Here is a 16,752-nt window from a genome sequence, read left to right on the forward strand (position 1 = left end):
GCTTAAATTATTTTACAGGTTATAACTCTTCTCAATGTCCCTACTCTCTCTACTTGTTTTAATCCCAGAAGAAAAACACGAACTCATTACCTGAAACACGGTCGCTTTAAACACACAGGCAATCTACGTGCCACTAATGTACCAGGCGTTATTTATAGCCGACTTGTTATCTACGGCTACCAATATACTTCCTGTCGGGCTGTTGGTATTAAGGTAAAGTATCGGCTTATCATCTCGCTCACCTACTTCCCGGCAATTTTCTTTTCTCCGTGTTTTCGTTTGGTAGTGAATTAACTCCAGACTTTGTTTCTCACGTTCCCCTCGTTCGCTAAAAGTTGTTTGTTGTTCTTATTTACTCGCGCTGTAACTCTCTCTCTCTCTCTCTCTCTCTCTCTCTCTCTCTCTCTCTCTCTCTCTCTCTCTCTCTCTCTCTCTCTCTCTCTCTCTCTCTCTCTCTCTCTCTCTCTCTCTCTCTCTCTCTCTCTCTCTCTCTCTCTCTCTCTCTCTCTCTCTCTCTCTCTCTCTCTCTCTCTCTCTTCTCCTTCCTTCCTTCCTTCCTTTATTCTTTTCCTCCATCCTTCCTTCCTTTATTCTTTTCCTCCATCCTTCCTTCCCTTCTCTCTATCTGTCTCATCATCAATCTGTCTTTCTGCATATTTATCTCTCTCTCTAACTCTCTATCTCACCTTCAACTATTTTAATTTGTCAATCTCTGTAACTCTTTATCTCCCTCTTAACCCCTTTTCATCACCCCTATCATCTGTTTGTCTATCTATGTAGCTCATCTCCCTTTCAACCCCTTTCATTTATTTGTCTATCTCTAAACCCTTTATATCCCCTCTTAACCCCAAGATGTCACCCGTCACAGCCACTCACCGACTTATTCCCGAGGTTCTTGATCCTGCAGGGGAGGTACGCGTGCGCCCCCAGCTGCGTGGTCACGTTGACGGGCGTGGACGGGTGAAAGTAGGGCCCAGGGAAGGCTCGCCGTCTGTGCCTTCCCCCTCGACCCCCCGCCGGCGCCTCCTCACCTGTGGAAGAAGGGAAAGAGACAAGCTGAGTGAGAGACGCGAAGGTAAGGGAACAGAAGCGTGAGGGACTTGGGGTGTAGCGGAGGCTTTAAGGAGACACGTGCAGTGAGAGACGTGAAGAAAAGAGAACAGCAGTGTGAGGAGCTTGGAGTGTAGCAAAGGGATTAGGGAGACAGGTGTATGGAGAGGGTTAGCGAGAGGTAGAAGAGAGGGAACAGGAGCGTAAGGAACTTGGGGTGAAGAGGAGGGCGATGGAAAGGGAAGAGGAGCATGAGGAATTTGGGGTGTAGAGGAAGGGTTGGATGGTGAGAAAAGTGTAATGTAATGAGGAAACTTGACATTCACGATAATTATGTAGCAAGAAAACGGGACTGGAGAGAAAATGATGCAAGTCCTGTTCTGCCTGTAGTTTAGTGATTTGTTAATAATACTGTTCACTGAGGACAGAGAGAGGGAAGGAGGGGTATGGGTGAGTGAGTACGTCCAGATGGGAGACGTAAGAAAAAGCCTGCAGTGAGAAGCGTGAGAGTCCTGGAAACTAGAAGAAGAAAACGGTCCAAGAGAGAGAGATGCGAGTGGGTGCTAATCCAGACGAGTTTCCTAATGAACCCTCCTCCGTCCTTGCACCTCCTACCCGCCCCCTCATGCCAACCTGCCGCCCGCAAGAAGTCCAGTCTCTCCTTCTTCCTCCTCCTGCTACTCACCCTCCTTGCAGCCTCTCTCTTCTCTTCCTTCTTTGCTCTCCCTGCCCGCCCTCAGAATAGCCCGCCCGCATGCAGCCTCTTCTATTCTCTTTCCTCCTCTTGCTCATCCTTTTTGCAGTCCTTCTCTCCTCTTCTCTCCTTCTCCCCTGTCTCACACGCCCTCCACCAGCATGTAGTTTCCTTCTCTCCTTCTCCCTCCTTCACACCAGCGATCCACATGCAGTCCTTCTCTCTTCTCTCCTTTTCTCTCCTCACTCTTTCACATCAACCACTCTCATGCTGTACTTTCCTCTTCTTTTCTCCTTCTTCCCCCGCCCTCACACCAGCCACTATATAGCATTTAATATCCATATCAGACCCTATGACAAACGAAGACTCGGATCAGCATGGGGCTTTGGCACAGATTGTTTCACACACTCCACTAATTTTTGACGCTATTGTGCGTTGCCAGATGCGGTTAATTATGGCGTTTACTCTTGACTGTAATGGAAAAAAACCTGCGTGAGCCACTCACACACTCGAACAGGTGAAGAGTTTTCAGCCAAACACTTTTTTAATAATACTTTTCTTCTTTCTCTTTATTTTCCTCTTCCTCTTCAGCTTTTTTCTTTCTTTCTCTCGACTTCGTCCTCCTTCTCTGCCTCTTCCTTAACTTCATCCTTTTCCTACGCCTCCTATTTCTCCTATTCCTCTTTCTCCTCCTTTTCTTCCTCCTCCTTAACCTTTTTCTTACGCCTTCTATTCCTCCTACTCATCTATTTCTCCTACCCTTCCTCCTTAACCTTTTCCTTCTCCTATTTCTCCTCCTACTTCTCTTTCTCCTACACTTTCTCATCCTTCTGCAGTTTTTTCGCCTTCTGAGCCTCACACTCTCTCACGCCGCAGCAAGTTCCTTCTTACTCTCACTACCTCTCACTCTCACTCTCTTTCCCTGTCTGTCTGTCTTTCTGTCTATTAGTTTCTATCTATCTCCCATTCTTCACTCTCTCAATCTCCCTTTTCCTTTCCATTCTCTCTCTTTCTCTCTCCTGATACTTTCGATTCCCTCTCTGTGTTCCCTCCCTTTATTCTCCCTCTCACTCTACCTCTCTCTGTCTCTGTCTGTTTCTCTATCTAACAATTTCTATCTATCTCCTTGCTTTCACTCTCAGTCTCTCTTTTTCCCTTTCATTATCTCTTTCCTCTCTCTCCTAACACTTTCGATTCTCTCTCTGTATCCCCTCCCTTCCATTTCTCCCTCTCCCTCTCCTTCCTTCTCCCTCCCTGCCCAGCAAACAGCCAACATTTAGCCTGGTCCGGGGCGCGTCAGAAAGCCTCTGTTGAAGCGCGGAAAAAGGGCGCGGGCAAGTAGTCTGCAATGATGCGCGCTATTGACTTAACAAATTACGTTTGCTAATATCGAGGCGGCAGTGGTGAAGGGGAGGCGATGGAAGAGGCCTTCGTTCGCGTGGTGGTGGTGGTGGGAGGAGTGTAGTGGTGGTGGTGGTAGTGGTGGTGGTGGTTGTGGTGGTGGTTTAGGAGTGGTGGTGGTAGTGATACGAGAGGAGGTGCTGTTGTTGCTTTTCTTGTTTTTCTTGTTCTTGTTATTCTTTTTCTTCTTCCTCTTCTTCTTCTTCTTCTTCTTCTTCTTCTGATCCTTGTTCTTCTTCTTGTCGTTCTTGTTGTTGGTGTTTGTGGTATTGGCGGTAGTGGTGGTGGTGGTGGTGGTGGTAGTGAGTAGTGGTGGTGGTGGTGGTGATTTCACCTCGTAACTATAGTCTGTTCACTTAAGCTAGATTTATAGGCAGGTTGGTAACCTAGCAGCTGATTGGCTGCTCCGCTCTCCCGCTAAAGCGCCTATCACACTGGGCACTTTTTCCTCCGACCTCCTACCTCCGACCTCCGATTTCAGGCGGTACCGCCGACACCTGCTAGCACACTCGCTTGTTTACCCCTACCCCTCCAGCAGCCAGCAATGGCCCTAACCTGTTGCTGCCCTGCCTCCAACTCGAGTATATTGTCGTCGCAGCACTGCTATACGAGCGATTTCATCTTCAAGACAAGAAGAAAAGAAGAAACGGGCGTGGAGACGGCAGTGGCTTGCAAGGAGAGAGAGCCATGTGAGTTTGTTATTGTTTGGTTCCCCGCGAAGTCAACTGAAAGCCTATGTTCTTACACCATAAAGTTGTGTTTTGTTTGTAATACTGTCTATTTATGTTCCATATGTTACTCCAAAATGTGCAATAAATACATTAACCATGGCAAATAGTTTATTTTTTTCAGTAATGTTTACAGGATGTCATTTGACTCGTCTTTTCTTCCTTTCCTTTTTCTTTTTTTTTGAAATGGTACGGCTGCAAAATTTGCTCGACAGTCGGGAAAAAAAAGTGTTTGAGAGTAGGCGGTACCTCTGATTGTCGGAGGTCGGAGGAAAAAGTGCCCAGTGTGATAGGCGCTTAACACTCATGTCGGACCACATCTTGCATGCTCCAGTGAGACATGTTTCTTTATTATATGCCATTGCTCAACTCATATACGAGCTAGCCAGTTTTGGTTGACACCATCAGACTCAGCAGTGACTGTAGAATTGAGATGTATTTTAAGAACTCGACAATACAAATAAGAAAATGGTATTACGATGAGTTGAATCGTGAAAATGTTAAAAAAATGTTTATAACATGTTTTACTTATGCTCACTGTTTTCAACAGTTGTTCATTGACTGGAGAAAGGTGGGTGACGGGTGAGTCTCTTCTGGGGAGAAGGGGGCTCATCCACACCCAGCAACACCAACAGAAGGAAAAGAATAGAAAACATCTAGAGAAAAGAAAAGAAATGGAAAGAAAAGAAAAGATCCTGAGAAAAGAAAAGAAAAGAAAAGAAATAATTCCTGAGAAAAGAAAAGAAAAGAAATAATTCCTGAGAAAAGAAAAGAAAAGAAAACATCCAGAGAAAAGAAAAGAAAAGAAAACAGCCAGAGAAAAGAAAAGATAAGAAAACATCCAGAGAAAAGAAAACATCCAGAGAAAAGAAAAGAAAAGGAAAAGAAAAGAAAAAATAAAGTAAACAAAACAAGACAAAACAAAAAACAAAACAAAATAAAACAAAATAAAACAACATAATAAATAAATAAATATACAACGCTATTACTAACAATTTAATTTTGCGACTGGGATGGAGTTGGTGGAGGTGGTAATGGTGGTGGTGGTGGTGGTGGTGGATGGGTTTGGTGGTAGGAGTAGGGGTGGTGGTGGTGGTGATGGTGATGGTGGTGGTGGTGGATGGGTTTGGTGGTAGGAGTAGGGGTGGTGGTGGTGGTGGTGGTGGTGGTGATGGTGGTGGTGGTGGCGATATCACTTTTCAACTGATAAAACTCTATAGCAAGCAAATCAGTGAGATAAGATAATGCAAAATACAAGTGGCCGTGGCGAGCATATCATGGAAGTAAAGTGACAGGAGAAGACAGGAATCAAAACGAGTAGTCTTTCCTCTTTCCTTCATTGCCATCACACCAGTCACCAGCACGCACTCCCTCTCTCTTCTCTTGTCCTCTTCTCCTTTTCCTCCTCCTTCCACCCTCACACCCGCTCTATTTCATACATATCCTCCCTCTCTCTCTCTCGTTTTCCTACCGGGTGGCAAGTGTAGATAAAGTGGACTGAATGGATTATGGAGTGGATTACCTACCGTTTTCTTTCTGAACTTTGTGTCTCTCTAACTTTAACAGGAATAAGAGGATAGCGGACGGAGTATATGTTTGTAGTGAGGGATTTGTAGTAGAGGAAATCAAAGCATACCAAATGAAGTAAAGAAATAGTATGGAGCAAATATGAATGGAGCAAAGGAAAAGAAGCAAATGAAAGAGTGAATGAATGGTGGGTTTAGTGATTTATGAGTTGGTATTCGGTGCATGACTTTGACGATTATAATAACTAAAGGGAAAGGAAATGGAGAAGTGGTTGGGTTTTATGGATTATTGGTTTATGTTTGGTGGTGTGTGTTAATACTCTAAAGGAAGAATATGGAAGGAAGTAAGGAAAAAAAGGAAGAAGAAAGGAAGGAAGAACGATGTGTGTGTGTGTGTGTGTGTGTGTGTGTGTGTGTGTGTGTGTGTGTGTGTGTGTGTGTGTGTGTGTGTGTGTTTTAAAAATGATGGAACCTTTGCAATGTGTGTGTTATCATTAGTGTGTACATGCCCGTGTCGTTTATTTTTTCTTTCTATTTAATGTAATGAACTTTTTAATTGCATGCAACATCACCCTAATCATCATCATCATCACCATCAGCTGCCACACAAAGGGAGAGCTGCATCACCACCACCCATTAGTCATCCTCATCACCACCACCACCACCACCACCATCATCACCATCACCATCAGCACAATTAGATTAATCTCCGTTACGGTCCAGGGCTCCATTAACTCCATTACCTCAACCATTACCATCACGACACTTCCCTGCCGTACACACACACACACACACACACACACACACACACACACACACACACACACACACACACACACACACACACACACACACACACACTTTGTAGCTTTCCTCTTTCTGCTTCCTCTTACGGCTTCTTCTCTCTCCTCCTCCTCCTTCTCCTCCTTCTTCTTGTTCTTTTGATCTTGTTCTCATTTTTCTTGTTCTTGTTCTTCATGTTCTTGTTTTTTTTGTTCTTCTCCTAATTCTTGTTCTTGTTCTCGTTCTCCTTTTTTTCGTTCTTTTTCTTCATGTTTTTGTTTTTGTTCTTCTTTTACTTCTCCTCCTCCTTCTCCTCTCACGATCATCTTCACCTCATTTTCCCGCTCTTCTCTTCTGCCTCATTTCCCCGCTGTGTTTCCTCAGTCTCCTGGTTCATAAGTTTCGCCACCATCACCACCGTCACCGCATTCCACTTCCGTCTCGTCTCCTGTTCTCAGCGTCCCCGTTTCTCCCCGTTTCTTGCTTCATTACGTTTCACACGAGTACGATATCATCATCATCATCATCTTGTCCCTCTCCTCCTCTCATTCTCCTCGTTTCCTCAGTTTCACGCTTCATTAAGACGTTCAGGAGAGTATAACGAAGCACTACACCATCGAGATCCCTCCTGAAAGCAAGTGTCCGTGTTGGCTAGTCTTTAAAGTGAGATCGCCGAGGAAGACGCGAGCTCTGATTCCGTGTTAAGAGGATCAGACTCCCCTTCAGGAGCTGAGGGAAGAAATGCCATGGCGAGGAAGTTTATTTTTTTCATATTAAAGGCTCCGAGGGGATACATCTATAGTCCATTTCTGCGTCATGACTGCACTGAGATGGGAGAATGTGCGTTACGTTAGTTTATATAAGGTTGCAAGGAATTATAAGGCCTTGATGACCATTTCCAAAGTGCGCCTCTAGTAATAGTAGTAGTAGTAGTAGTAGTAGTAGTTGTAGTAGAGGATTATTTTTCTATTGTTTGCCCTTAAATAGCTCCCTTCACTAAAAAAAAGGATCATAGTAAGGAAAAAGGATTAGGTAGGAATAGTAGAATGCAGCGAGAGACAAGTAACCCCAAAGATATGAGGTAACGACAAAACAAAAGGTAAATTAATGAGGAAATAAGACATTAAATCTATCCTGTCAAGTTATGGAGGGTTCTAATGCGGTCTTGTGAACCAGGCGGTCGGTAATGGATGCTACTGTGTAACTCTCGCCTCGTATGCCAACGGTTCCATTAGACTCAATGTATTTCTAAACCATACCGCTTAAATAACCTCCACGGCATAAGCCCCTCGTGTAATTGCAGCCTGAATGAATAACAAAAGCGAGGGTACACGTCATCTCTTACCTATAAACTTGTAACTAACGGGTTTAAACGAACGACAGCCGGACAGCCTATGGATAAGGGGACGGTGACGAAAGATTTACAACAGGAGCGTGACAGGTAGAAGTACGTGATGCGTCTTTTACCTCAAACTTACAACTAATGAATTTAAGCAAGGGACGGGACAAGCTATCTAGGGGGTGGCCGACTAATGATGCCACGCTAATGATATGCATGACAGCTACGAGCGTCGGGGCGTGTGATAACGAGGTGGTCGAGTGACAAGCAATCTAGCGAAGGGGACGAGTTTATGTTGCGTTGCTGATGAGGAGGAGGGAAGGTGCGAGATGTACCTTATCTTAGTGGGAAGAGAAGGCAAACGAAACATTGCTCATCTTGAAACCTATCGCTCGTAAACTAGGTAAATTGTGGGACTAGTGCACGAAGGGAGGAAATATGTAACAGCTTGTGATGGATACATTAAATCAGTGACTTCCAAACCAAGGGGATGATCCAATAATGGTAGAGATATAAGATAAGGAATGGAAGCGACTGACTGAGTGATAGGCGAATCAAATGAATTCAAGAAGGGAGGATAAGCCCCTATAGTAGAATACGACAGTGGTGTGAAAGAAGTCCCAAATAGGTGCCTCTCTAAAGAAAGGAATTATCTTAAAAAGATACACATATTAGGAGAGGAATAGGTCTGACTAAATGTGTTTGATAAGGGAAACAAATGACAAATTCGTGAGATGATCCCATTCTGTAAAGTAAGAAAATGGTGTGACTTGAGCGACAGGTAAAATTAACAAGTGATTTTTCAGCTAATGTAGATGATCTCGCAATGTTAAGAAATAAGTTGGACTGAGTAACTGATTGACGAAGTAAATAAATGGCACATACTTGAGATCATCCTATTTGATTAAGTACGAAATTGCTGTGACGAGGTATTATTAGCGCATGAAACAAGTTACTCAAAGAAGGAGAGTGGACCTATTATGATGCAAATATAAAGTACATAAGAAATAGGCGTGACAAACTGAGTGAACAATAGATGAAACAAGTGACAGTCTAAGAAGGGGAGCGAGATTAGTCTATACCGGTACTAAATATAAGGTTAAGAAATTGGTTTGCAGACAGAAAAATAGACGAAACAAATGACAATCTAACAAGGGAGATGCAACTATACTGGTACATATATAAGGTAGGAAAGAAATAGGTGTGATAAACTGACACACAGATGAACGAGTGACAGTCTAACAAGAAAAAAGAGACTGAACTGGTACAAGTATAAGGTAGGAAAGAAATATGTCAGACTGAGCGGTAAGTAGACAAAACAAGTGACAGTCTAACAAGGAGGAAAAGTATAAGGTAGAAAAGAAATGTTATACTGAGCAGACGAAACAAGTGACAGTCTACCAAGGGACGGGCGGGGGTGAGGTGGTGAGACGAGGAAGGACGTGAGGGCGTGCTAACGATATGAGTGGCAGGCAGGCGGGCGTGTCAGCATCTGTCGGGGCGGCGTAATAACACACTCGCTGAATACCTGAGCGGCGCCTTCATGAATAACGCAGGCTCCTTCAGGTACGTACGGCTGCCTGTCTGTCTGTCTCTCGGTGTTATAAAGTTTTCTGATGCCATTTTTTTTCTCTTTCTATTTCCCTTTTTCTTTTTCTTTTCTTATTTTTCTTTTATTTTCTTTCTTTCCACTTTCTTTCTTTCTTTCTGTCTGTCTCTTCACTGAGTTGCAAAGTCTGCTGCTGACATCTATTTCTTTTTATATTCTTTTACTCCATTTTTTCTATTCTTTTCTTTTTATCCTTTTCTTTCTTTTTTTCTTTGTTTCTTTCTTCCTTTCTTTATTCATTCATTTATTTTGTGAGAGTGTTTTAATTTGTTTTTGTCTCTCGTTTCTCACATTCGCTATATTTAATTTACTTTTCATCTTTTTTTTTAATTCTACTTTTCTTCTCTTTCTCTTCTTTTTTCCTCAACTCTCTTTTCTCTCTCTCTCTCTCTCTCTCTCTCTCTCTCTCTCTCTCTCTCTCTCTCTCTCTCTCTCTCTCTCTCTCTCTCTCTCTCTCTCTCTCTCTCGTGATCCCTTTATCCTAAGCTAATGACGAGACTTTTTTTCCCTTCAAACCTTTACAGTTCTCCTTCACCCTCACCCTCATACCTCCCTCCCTCCCTTCCTCTCCTCCTCTACCTTCTTCCCCTTATCCCCTCACCGACCTTCTTCATCCCTCCCTCCCTCCTACTCCCCTTCCTTTCTTTCCCCCCTCATCCCTTCTCCCCTCCCCCCCTCCCATTCTTCCCTTTCTCCACTCCATCAAGCCGCTGATTCATGACTCATAATGGCGCCATCTATATGGTTACCGGTGCCCCCCCGTTTAATACCCTCGTCTCTATTGGTCGTTTGTCTCTCTCTCTCTCTCTCTCTCTCTCTCTCTCTCTCTCTCTCTCTCTCTCTCTCTCTCTCTCTCTCTCTCTCTCTCTCTGTTAGGCCTTACTATTACATCTATACGCCTTCATTATGTACTATTCTCCCTTTTTATTCTTTTTTCTGCTCTTGTTCATCGATTTCCTCTCTCTCTCTCTCCCTCTCTCTATCTTTTTCTCCCTGCTTGCCTCAATGTTTCTCTCTCTCTCTCTCCCTCACTCCCTTTTTCATCTCTTTCTCGACCTTGCATTCACTCTTCTATGTGTCACCTCTTTTCCCTTGCTCTCCTTTTTTCCCTTCCTTCCCCTTACACTCTTTAGCCTTGAGTTTTTTCCCTTCCTTTTTCCTAACTCTATTCATCATCCTTGCCTCTCTCTCTCCCCTTACCTCTCCCAACCTCTCTCTCCTCTATCAGTCTATATTTGTCTTATTTCCTTCCTTGCCTTCTCCCTCCCTTCTCTACCCTTGTTCTTTTTCTTCTCTTTTCTATAACTCTTTCTATGTATCTCCCATTAACTCTCCTTCCTCTTACAGTTTCCCCTTTCATCTATACTTGCTTATTCCTTTTCTTCTTCGCTCTTATACCTTCTCCTTTCTTCTCTTTCTCCTAGTCTTCCCTTCCGTTTTCCCCTTTATTCCTACGCATCTGCCTCGCCCTTTATCTGATCTAACATGATTCCTTTTTCTCCTTCCTTTCCTCTTCCCTTGTTCATATTCCTGCTCTTTCTCTTTCTCCTCTTCTCCGTCTGCTCTTTATTTCTTCATCTGTCTTATCCCATCTCCCTTCCTCTTTCGTTTTCTCTCTCTCTTTTCCCTTCACATATTCCTGCAGTTTATTCTTTATTGCTCCTCTCCTCTTTCCTTTACTGCGTTTCCTCCTTTCTCTAATCTCTTACATCCCTTATCCAATTTCTTCAATCCTAATTCTTTAAGTTGTTCATCTCTCATTATCTAGTTTCTTCTTTAGCTACTTATTCTCCCTTCTTCCTGTCTTCTATCCTCTTTTCTCCTTCATTTTCGACTTTTGTTACTTCCTTTTTCCTTTCTTCCCATCTTTTACCTGTTTTTTTCGCCTCCCTAATTCTTTTCCTTCTTTTCTGCTCCTAGTTTTTCGTTCCTCAATCTTCCGGTCTTCCTTCCCCTCCTCCTTCTCCAGGCCCGTATCTTCTTCCTCTCCTTCATACATCTTTCTTCAGTTTCTTCTTTAGTTAATTATTTTTACGATCTATCTTTTACAATGTTTTTTCCGCCTCCTCGCTATTTCTTTCCTTCTTTTTTGCTCGTTCTTATTCGTCCACTCTTCCTCTTCCCCCTTCTACTCCCCCGTATTCTCTTCTTCATATCTTCCTTTAGTTTCTTCTTTTTCCTTCCTTTCTGCCTTTACCACGTTTATTTATTGCGCCTTCCTAGTTTTATTCCATTTTTTGTTCCTGCATATTCGATCACTCATACTCTTTCTCCTCCTCCTCCTCCTCCTCTTCCTCCTTCCACGTATCTTCCTCTTCCTCCTCTTCACGCGTGTTTATGTTAATAGGCCTCTCTCCCTCCCTCTTAAGACCGCGCGAAAGGTTATAAAGCGGCTGCAGTAGTCTAATGTAGCCCCACCCTTTGCTAGCACCCTTCTTATCGTGAAAATTCAATGACCCTTTGTCTGGCGATGAATTAGCGATGAATTATTGCAGCCTCTCTCTCTCTCTCTCTCTCTCTCTCTCTCTCTCTCTCTCTCTCTCTCTCTCTCTCTCTCTCTCTCTCTCTCTCTCTCTCTCTCTCTCTCTCTCTCTCTCTCTCTCTCTCTCTCTCTCTCTCTCTCTCTCTCTCTCTCTCTCTCTCTCTCTCTCTCTCTCTCTCTCTCTCTCTCTCTCTCTCTCTCTCTCTCTCTCTCTCTCTCTCTCTCTCTCTCTCTCTCTCTCTCGTAGTGTGAAATATATTGTTTTTTCTTGTCTATTTTTTCCAGGTTTTTTATGTATTTCACCTCCTCCTCTTTTTCCTTTTTCTTCTTCTTCTCTAACTCCTATTCTACCGATTTTTTTCTTTGTCTTCTTTTTTTCTTGTTTTTTTTCGTGAATTTTTCTCTTCTCCTTCTCTCCTCCTTTCCCCCTACTCTTCGAACTCCTGCTTCTATTCCTTCATCTTTTTCATTATTCCCTCTTCTCTTCATTATCTTTGTCCTAATCCTCCTCCTCCTCTTCCGCCTCCTCCTTCTCCTTAACCTCCTCCACCAACTCCCCCCACCCCCGCCCTCCTGCTTGTTAAGAGATGAGAGGGCGTGTTACAGAAGTTGCCGCGAAGAAGAACAGGAGACGCCAAGACGCTGAGGGTCGAGCCATGAGAAGAAGAATGAGGCAGCGAGGCGAGGGATAAGGTTACTACCACAAGACGCGAAAGGTGGAGAGATGAAGGGAAATGAAGAAGAGGAGCGAGGTGATGAAGGCTGGAGGAAGAAAGGGGAGGAGGAGGAGGAGGAGGAGGAGGAGGAGCTGAAGGGCTTTTGAGCTGGAGGGAAAGGAAAAAGAGAAGGAAAGAAGCGATGAAGTGTGTGAATATAAAAGAGAATGGTGTAAGGTAGAGAGAGATGGAAGAGGAGGAGAAGGAGGACAGGAGGAAGGGGTAACTGAGTAAGAGAAGAAAGGAGAGACGAAGGGTGCGTAGGAGGAAAGAAGGGAGGAATGGAGGGAGGAGGCAGGGAGAGGCAGAGGAAAAAAAAGAAAGGAAACTGGAAGCCTTAAAAAAAACTGGAGGAAGGAGAAAAAAAATGTAATAAAGTGTTAGTAGGAGTGAAGATGATTGGGGCTTAGGACGAAAAAGGAAAAGTAGGAAAGAGAAAGGAAGGGAGGGAGGCAGGGGGAGTGGTAAGAAAAGACGGGATAAGAGACCAAAACAGGAGGGAGGGGGAAGAGAGAGAGTGTGAGGAAGAGGTGGGTGGGTGTAACCGGAGGCAGGAGAGAAGGATAATGAGCGATAAGTTGGAGGAAAGACGATAAGGGTGAGGGGATTAGAGAGGGAGAGAGAGGGATGGAGCGAGGGGTGAAAGGGTGACGGTGTGAGGTAAAAGAAAACAGATAGGGAGGAAAGGAAGGGAGGCGTGTGGAGAGGGGAGTATTAAGACACCTCTCCACCCGAAATTGACCTCTCTTTCGGCCACTCTTTTAACTTTTTTTAGAAGCAGCGATTATCGGCCTTTTTTTTCTACACTTTTTATTTTTGTCCTTGAGCTGCTTCCATTTCTGTAAAAAAGATAAGATGGAGAGAAGAAGGGTAATGAGACAGAGCGAAAGAGAAAGAAACAAATAGAGAGAAGGAGAACAAGAGGGAAGGGAGGTGGTAAGTAGCAATGGAAGAGGTGATAAGTGAGAGAGAGTAAAGGGAGTGTGGAGGGAATATGAGAGATCGAGAGGAAGGAATGAAGGTAATAAAGGAGAGAGAAAATAAGGAAATGAAGGAATAGGGGACCGTTCATATAGGGAGAAGCAAAGGAAATGAATGGGGAAGGAAAAAAGCGAGAGGAAAGTAGAAGTAGAAACACAAGGAGTAGAGAGAAACGAGTTAATGGGATAACGAGAAGAAAAGAAGTGAAGGAAACTGTAGGAAAATAAATAATGAGTTTTTGAAATCTCTTGAAATTAAGAAAAAAAGGGAGAAAATAGAAAGAAACGAAGGGACAGGGAGAGATAGAGATAGAGTAATAAAAGATTAAAAAATAGATGGAGAAAAATATATATAGAGAGACAGACAGACAGACCAACAAATAGAGACTGAGAGAGGGGTGAAGAAAGAAGACCATATCAACATCACCATCTCTCTCTCTCTCTCTCTCTCTCTCTCTCTCTCTCTCTCTCTCTCTCTCTCTCTCTCTCTCTCTCTCTCTCTCCTTCTCTTTCTCCTCCTCCTCTTCGGCGATATTAAGGCGCGGGGAGAGGGTCGATGGTGGGCCCTTTTTGTCAGCACTTTGATGTGTTATTATGAATCTCCCGCCCTCGTGAGAGAAGCACTTTTGAGGCGCCGCGAGTCAAGTGGGAAATGAAAGGCAGCTGGAGCGAGTTTGTATTAAAAATGGGACGGATGAGTTTGAAGGGAAGAACAGAGAGCGAGAGAGAGAGAGAGTAAGCAAGAAGGGAGGGAAATGAAGCTTGAGAAAGTGCATGAAAGGAGGAAGAGATGGAAAGAAATGATGAAAAAGAAGGTAGACTAATGAATTATATTTGAATGGAAGTAAGAAGAATGAAGGAAGGAAAAAATGAGAAGTATAAAGTAGGAGAAAAAGCCATGACAGAAGAAATATATTTGAATGAGAAGAAAAGTATGATATAAATAATAGAAAGGAAAAGAAAGTAGGAAAAATATGCTAGACAGATGATTATATTAGAAGGAAAGGAAGAAGTATAAATGGAAGAATGGAGAGGGAGAGAAAATAGGAAAAGGAGGGAAGACAGAAAAATCATAATAAAATCGTAAAAAAAGGTATCAAAGGAAGAACAGAGAGAAAAAGAGAGTAGAAGAAATAGCTAGACGGATAACTTATATTTGAGTGGAAGGAAGAAATATGAGAGGAACAAAAAGAGGGAAAGAGAAGAGAAGAAAATAGCTAAACAGAAGTATTGTATAAGAATAGGAAGGAAAATAAGAGCCATAAGAGAGAAAAGGAAAAATAAAAGAAGGAAAACGAAGCTAAAGAGAGAAAGAGAACTTGTATCAAAATGTAAGGAAAAATAATGAACCCAATAACAGAGATGAAAAGAAAGGGGAAAAATGAAACTAGAGGGACGATCTGTATGTAAATAGAAGAAAAGAGTATGAAGAGAAGGAGAAAGAGATCAAGCAAGAAAGAAGGAAAACAAAACTAAAGAGAATATCTTTACTAAAATGAGAGGAAGGCGAATGGAAGAAGGAACAGAGAGAAAGAGAGAAGAAAAAAGATACTGTAGAAAATAACTGAATGGAAATAGAAAAAAAGGACATAGAAGAAAGAACAGGAAAGGAAAACAGAAGAAGAAAAAGAAACTACAGAGAATAACTGAACCAGAATATGAGGAAAAAGCATAGAAAAAAACGAGAGAGAGAGAGAGAGAGAGAGAGAGAGAGATAGAGAGAGAGAGAGAGAGAGAGAGAGAGAGAGAGAGAGAGAGAGAGAGAGAGAGAGATAGAGAGATAGAGACAGAGAGAGAGAGAGAGAGAGAGAGAGAGAGAGAGAGAGAGAGAGAGAGACAGAGAGAGAGAGAGAGAGAGAGAGAGAGAGAGAGAGAGAGAGATGAAAAAAAATTATAATGGAACGAAGAGAGCAGAATATTAAGTCAGAACGTAAAGAAAAAAAGAAAGAAGGAAAGAAAGAGAGATAAAAACCAGCTATATTTGAACGCAAGAACGGAGAGGGCGAAGAAGTAATAAGAGGAGGTAATAAGGTTGATAAGGAGGGAGTCGACTCTTTTTTTTTTTCTAAAGCCTCTTGATAACTGAGACGACGGTTCCCTTTCATCTTTGAAGTGACACGCACACACGAACACACACACACACACACACACACACACACACACACACACACACACACACACACACACACACACACACACACGCACACACACACACACACACACACACACACACACAGCTATGCAAACATCATCCCATATCTTCTTACAAGTAAAAACCAACACTCGAAGAAAACTTGATAGAGAGAGAGAGAGAGAGAGAGAGAGAGAGAGAGAGAGAGAGAGAGAGAGAGAGAGAGAGAGAGAGTGTAAAGCACAAGGGGTGACAAGTAGCCTGTCACCAAGCGTGTTTAGGTATGCAAATTGAGTGTGTGTGTGTGTGTGTGTGTGTGTGTGTGTGTGTGTGTGTGTGTGTGTGTGTGTGTATGCTCTATCAACATGTATGTATGTATGTGTGCATGTATGTCACCCAAAAACACAAATAAGAAGGAAAAAAACGTGTTCGTGTTAATAAATTCCCCTAAATAAGTCTATTACCACCCCTTCCTTTTATTAGCGTAAGGGGAAGGGGGATAATTGAAGGGGAGGAACAGAGACGAGCAAGGGATGGACGGGATTAGGGTCAGAGGGTGTGTGGAAAGGAGCGGTGAGACGGAGACAAAGACGGTGGAAGGGAGACAGACTGGACCAGTTTTTAGATAACATAGGACAGAGCAGTAGAGGAATAAATAGTTGTACCGTATACTGTCTAGTCATGGAAGAAAGGATAAAATGAGGAGAATGATGATGATGATGAGGAATATAGCGGAATACACATGAAGAAAAGATAACAGGAGACGGAGGAGGAGAAAGAAAAGAATGATGATGAGGATGACCAGAAGAGGAAGAAGTCTGCAGTAACAGCGGTGGTAGCGGCAATGAAAGAAGTGTCAGTCTCTCATAAACATACAAGACCTTTCTTTTATGCATCAACAGAGACAGATGATGATGGTGATGGTGGCGGTAGTGGCGGTAAAGATGGCTTTGATACTGATGATGGTAATGGTGGTAATCGTAACAATGACTAACGATAATGACTGATAATGATGGCAATAATGTGAGATAAAAATCCTGCAGACCCATACGAAAGATAACAGAACAAGATATATAAACTGTATGTAAGACTATATTATTAAAGAACAAGATAGTTAAACACGCCAAGACAATTATACAAGAGTTCGAGGGGTGACTCATGCACACTGTCGCCAGAAAGAAAATGTTTGCATATAAGACTAAGACAACGAGAGAACTCTACACGCAAGGGGATTACAACACCATGGAGGGACTCAAGAAAATATACAACCCTTTCTGAACCTCTCCCAAGACCTTCACCCTCAGCAGACTCTC

The 16,752-nt window shown here is 43.0% G+C and overlaps 1 protein-coding gene across 1 annotated transcript in view; it reads right to left on the reverse strand.

The window, feature by feature from the left end:
* LOC127009340 (zwei Ig domain protein zig-8-like) overlaps window positions 1–16,752 on the reverse strand; it is an 81,156-nt gene that overhangs the window by 20,909 nt on the left and 43,495 nt on the right. Inside the window, exon 3 of the mRNA XM_050882309.1 lies at window positions 877–1,031. Within this exon, the coding sequence (XP_050738266.1) occupies window positions 877–1,031 (155 nt within the window). The remainder of the gene's footprint in view (window positions 1–876; window positions 1,032–16,752) is intronic.

Source organism: Eriocheir sinensis, chromosome 40 (genome assembly GCF_024679095.1).
Source record: "Eriocheir sinensis breed Jianghai 21 chromosome 40, ASM2467909v1, whole genome shotgun sequence".
Taxonomy (NCBI): domain Eukaryota; kingdom Metazoa; phylum Arthropoda; class Malacostraca; order Decapoda; family Varunidae; genus Eriocheir; species Eriocheir sinensis.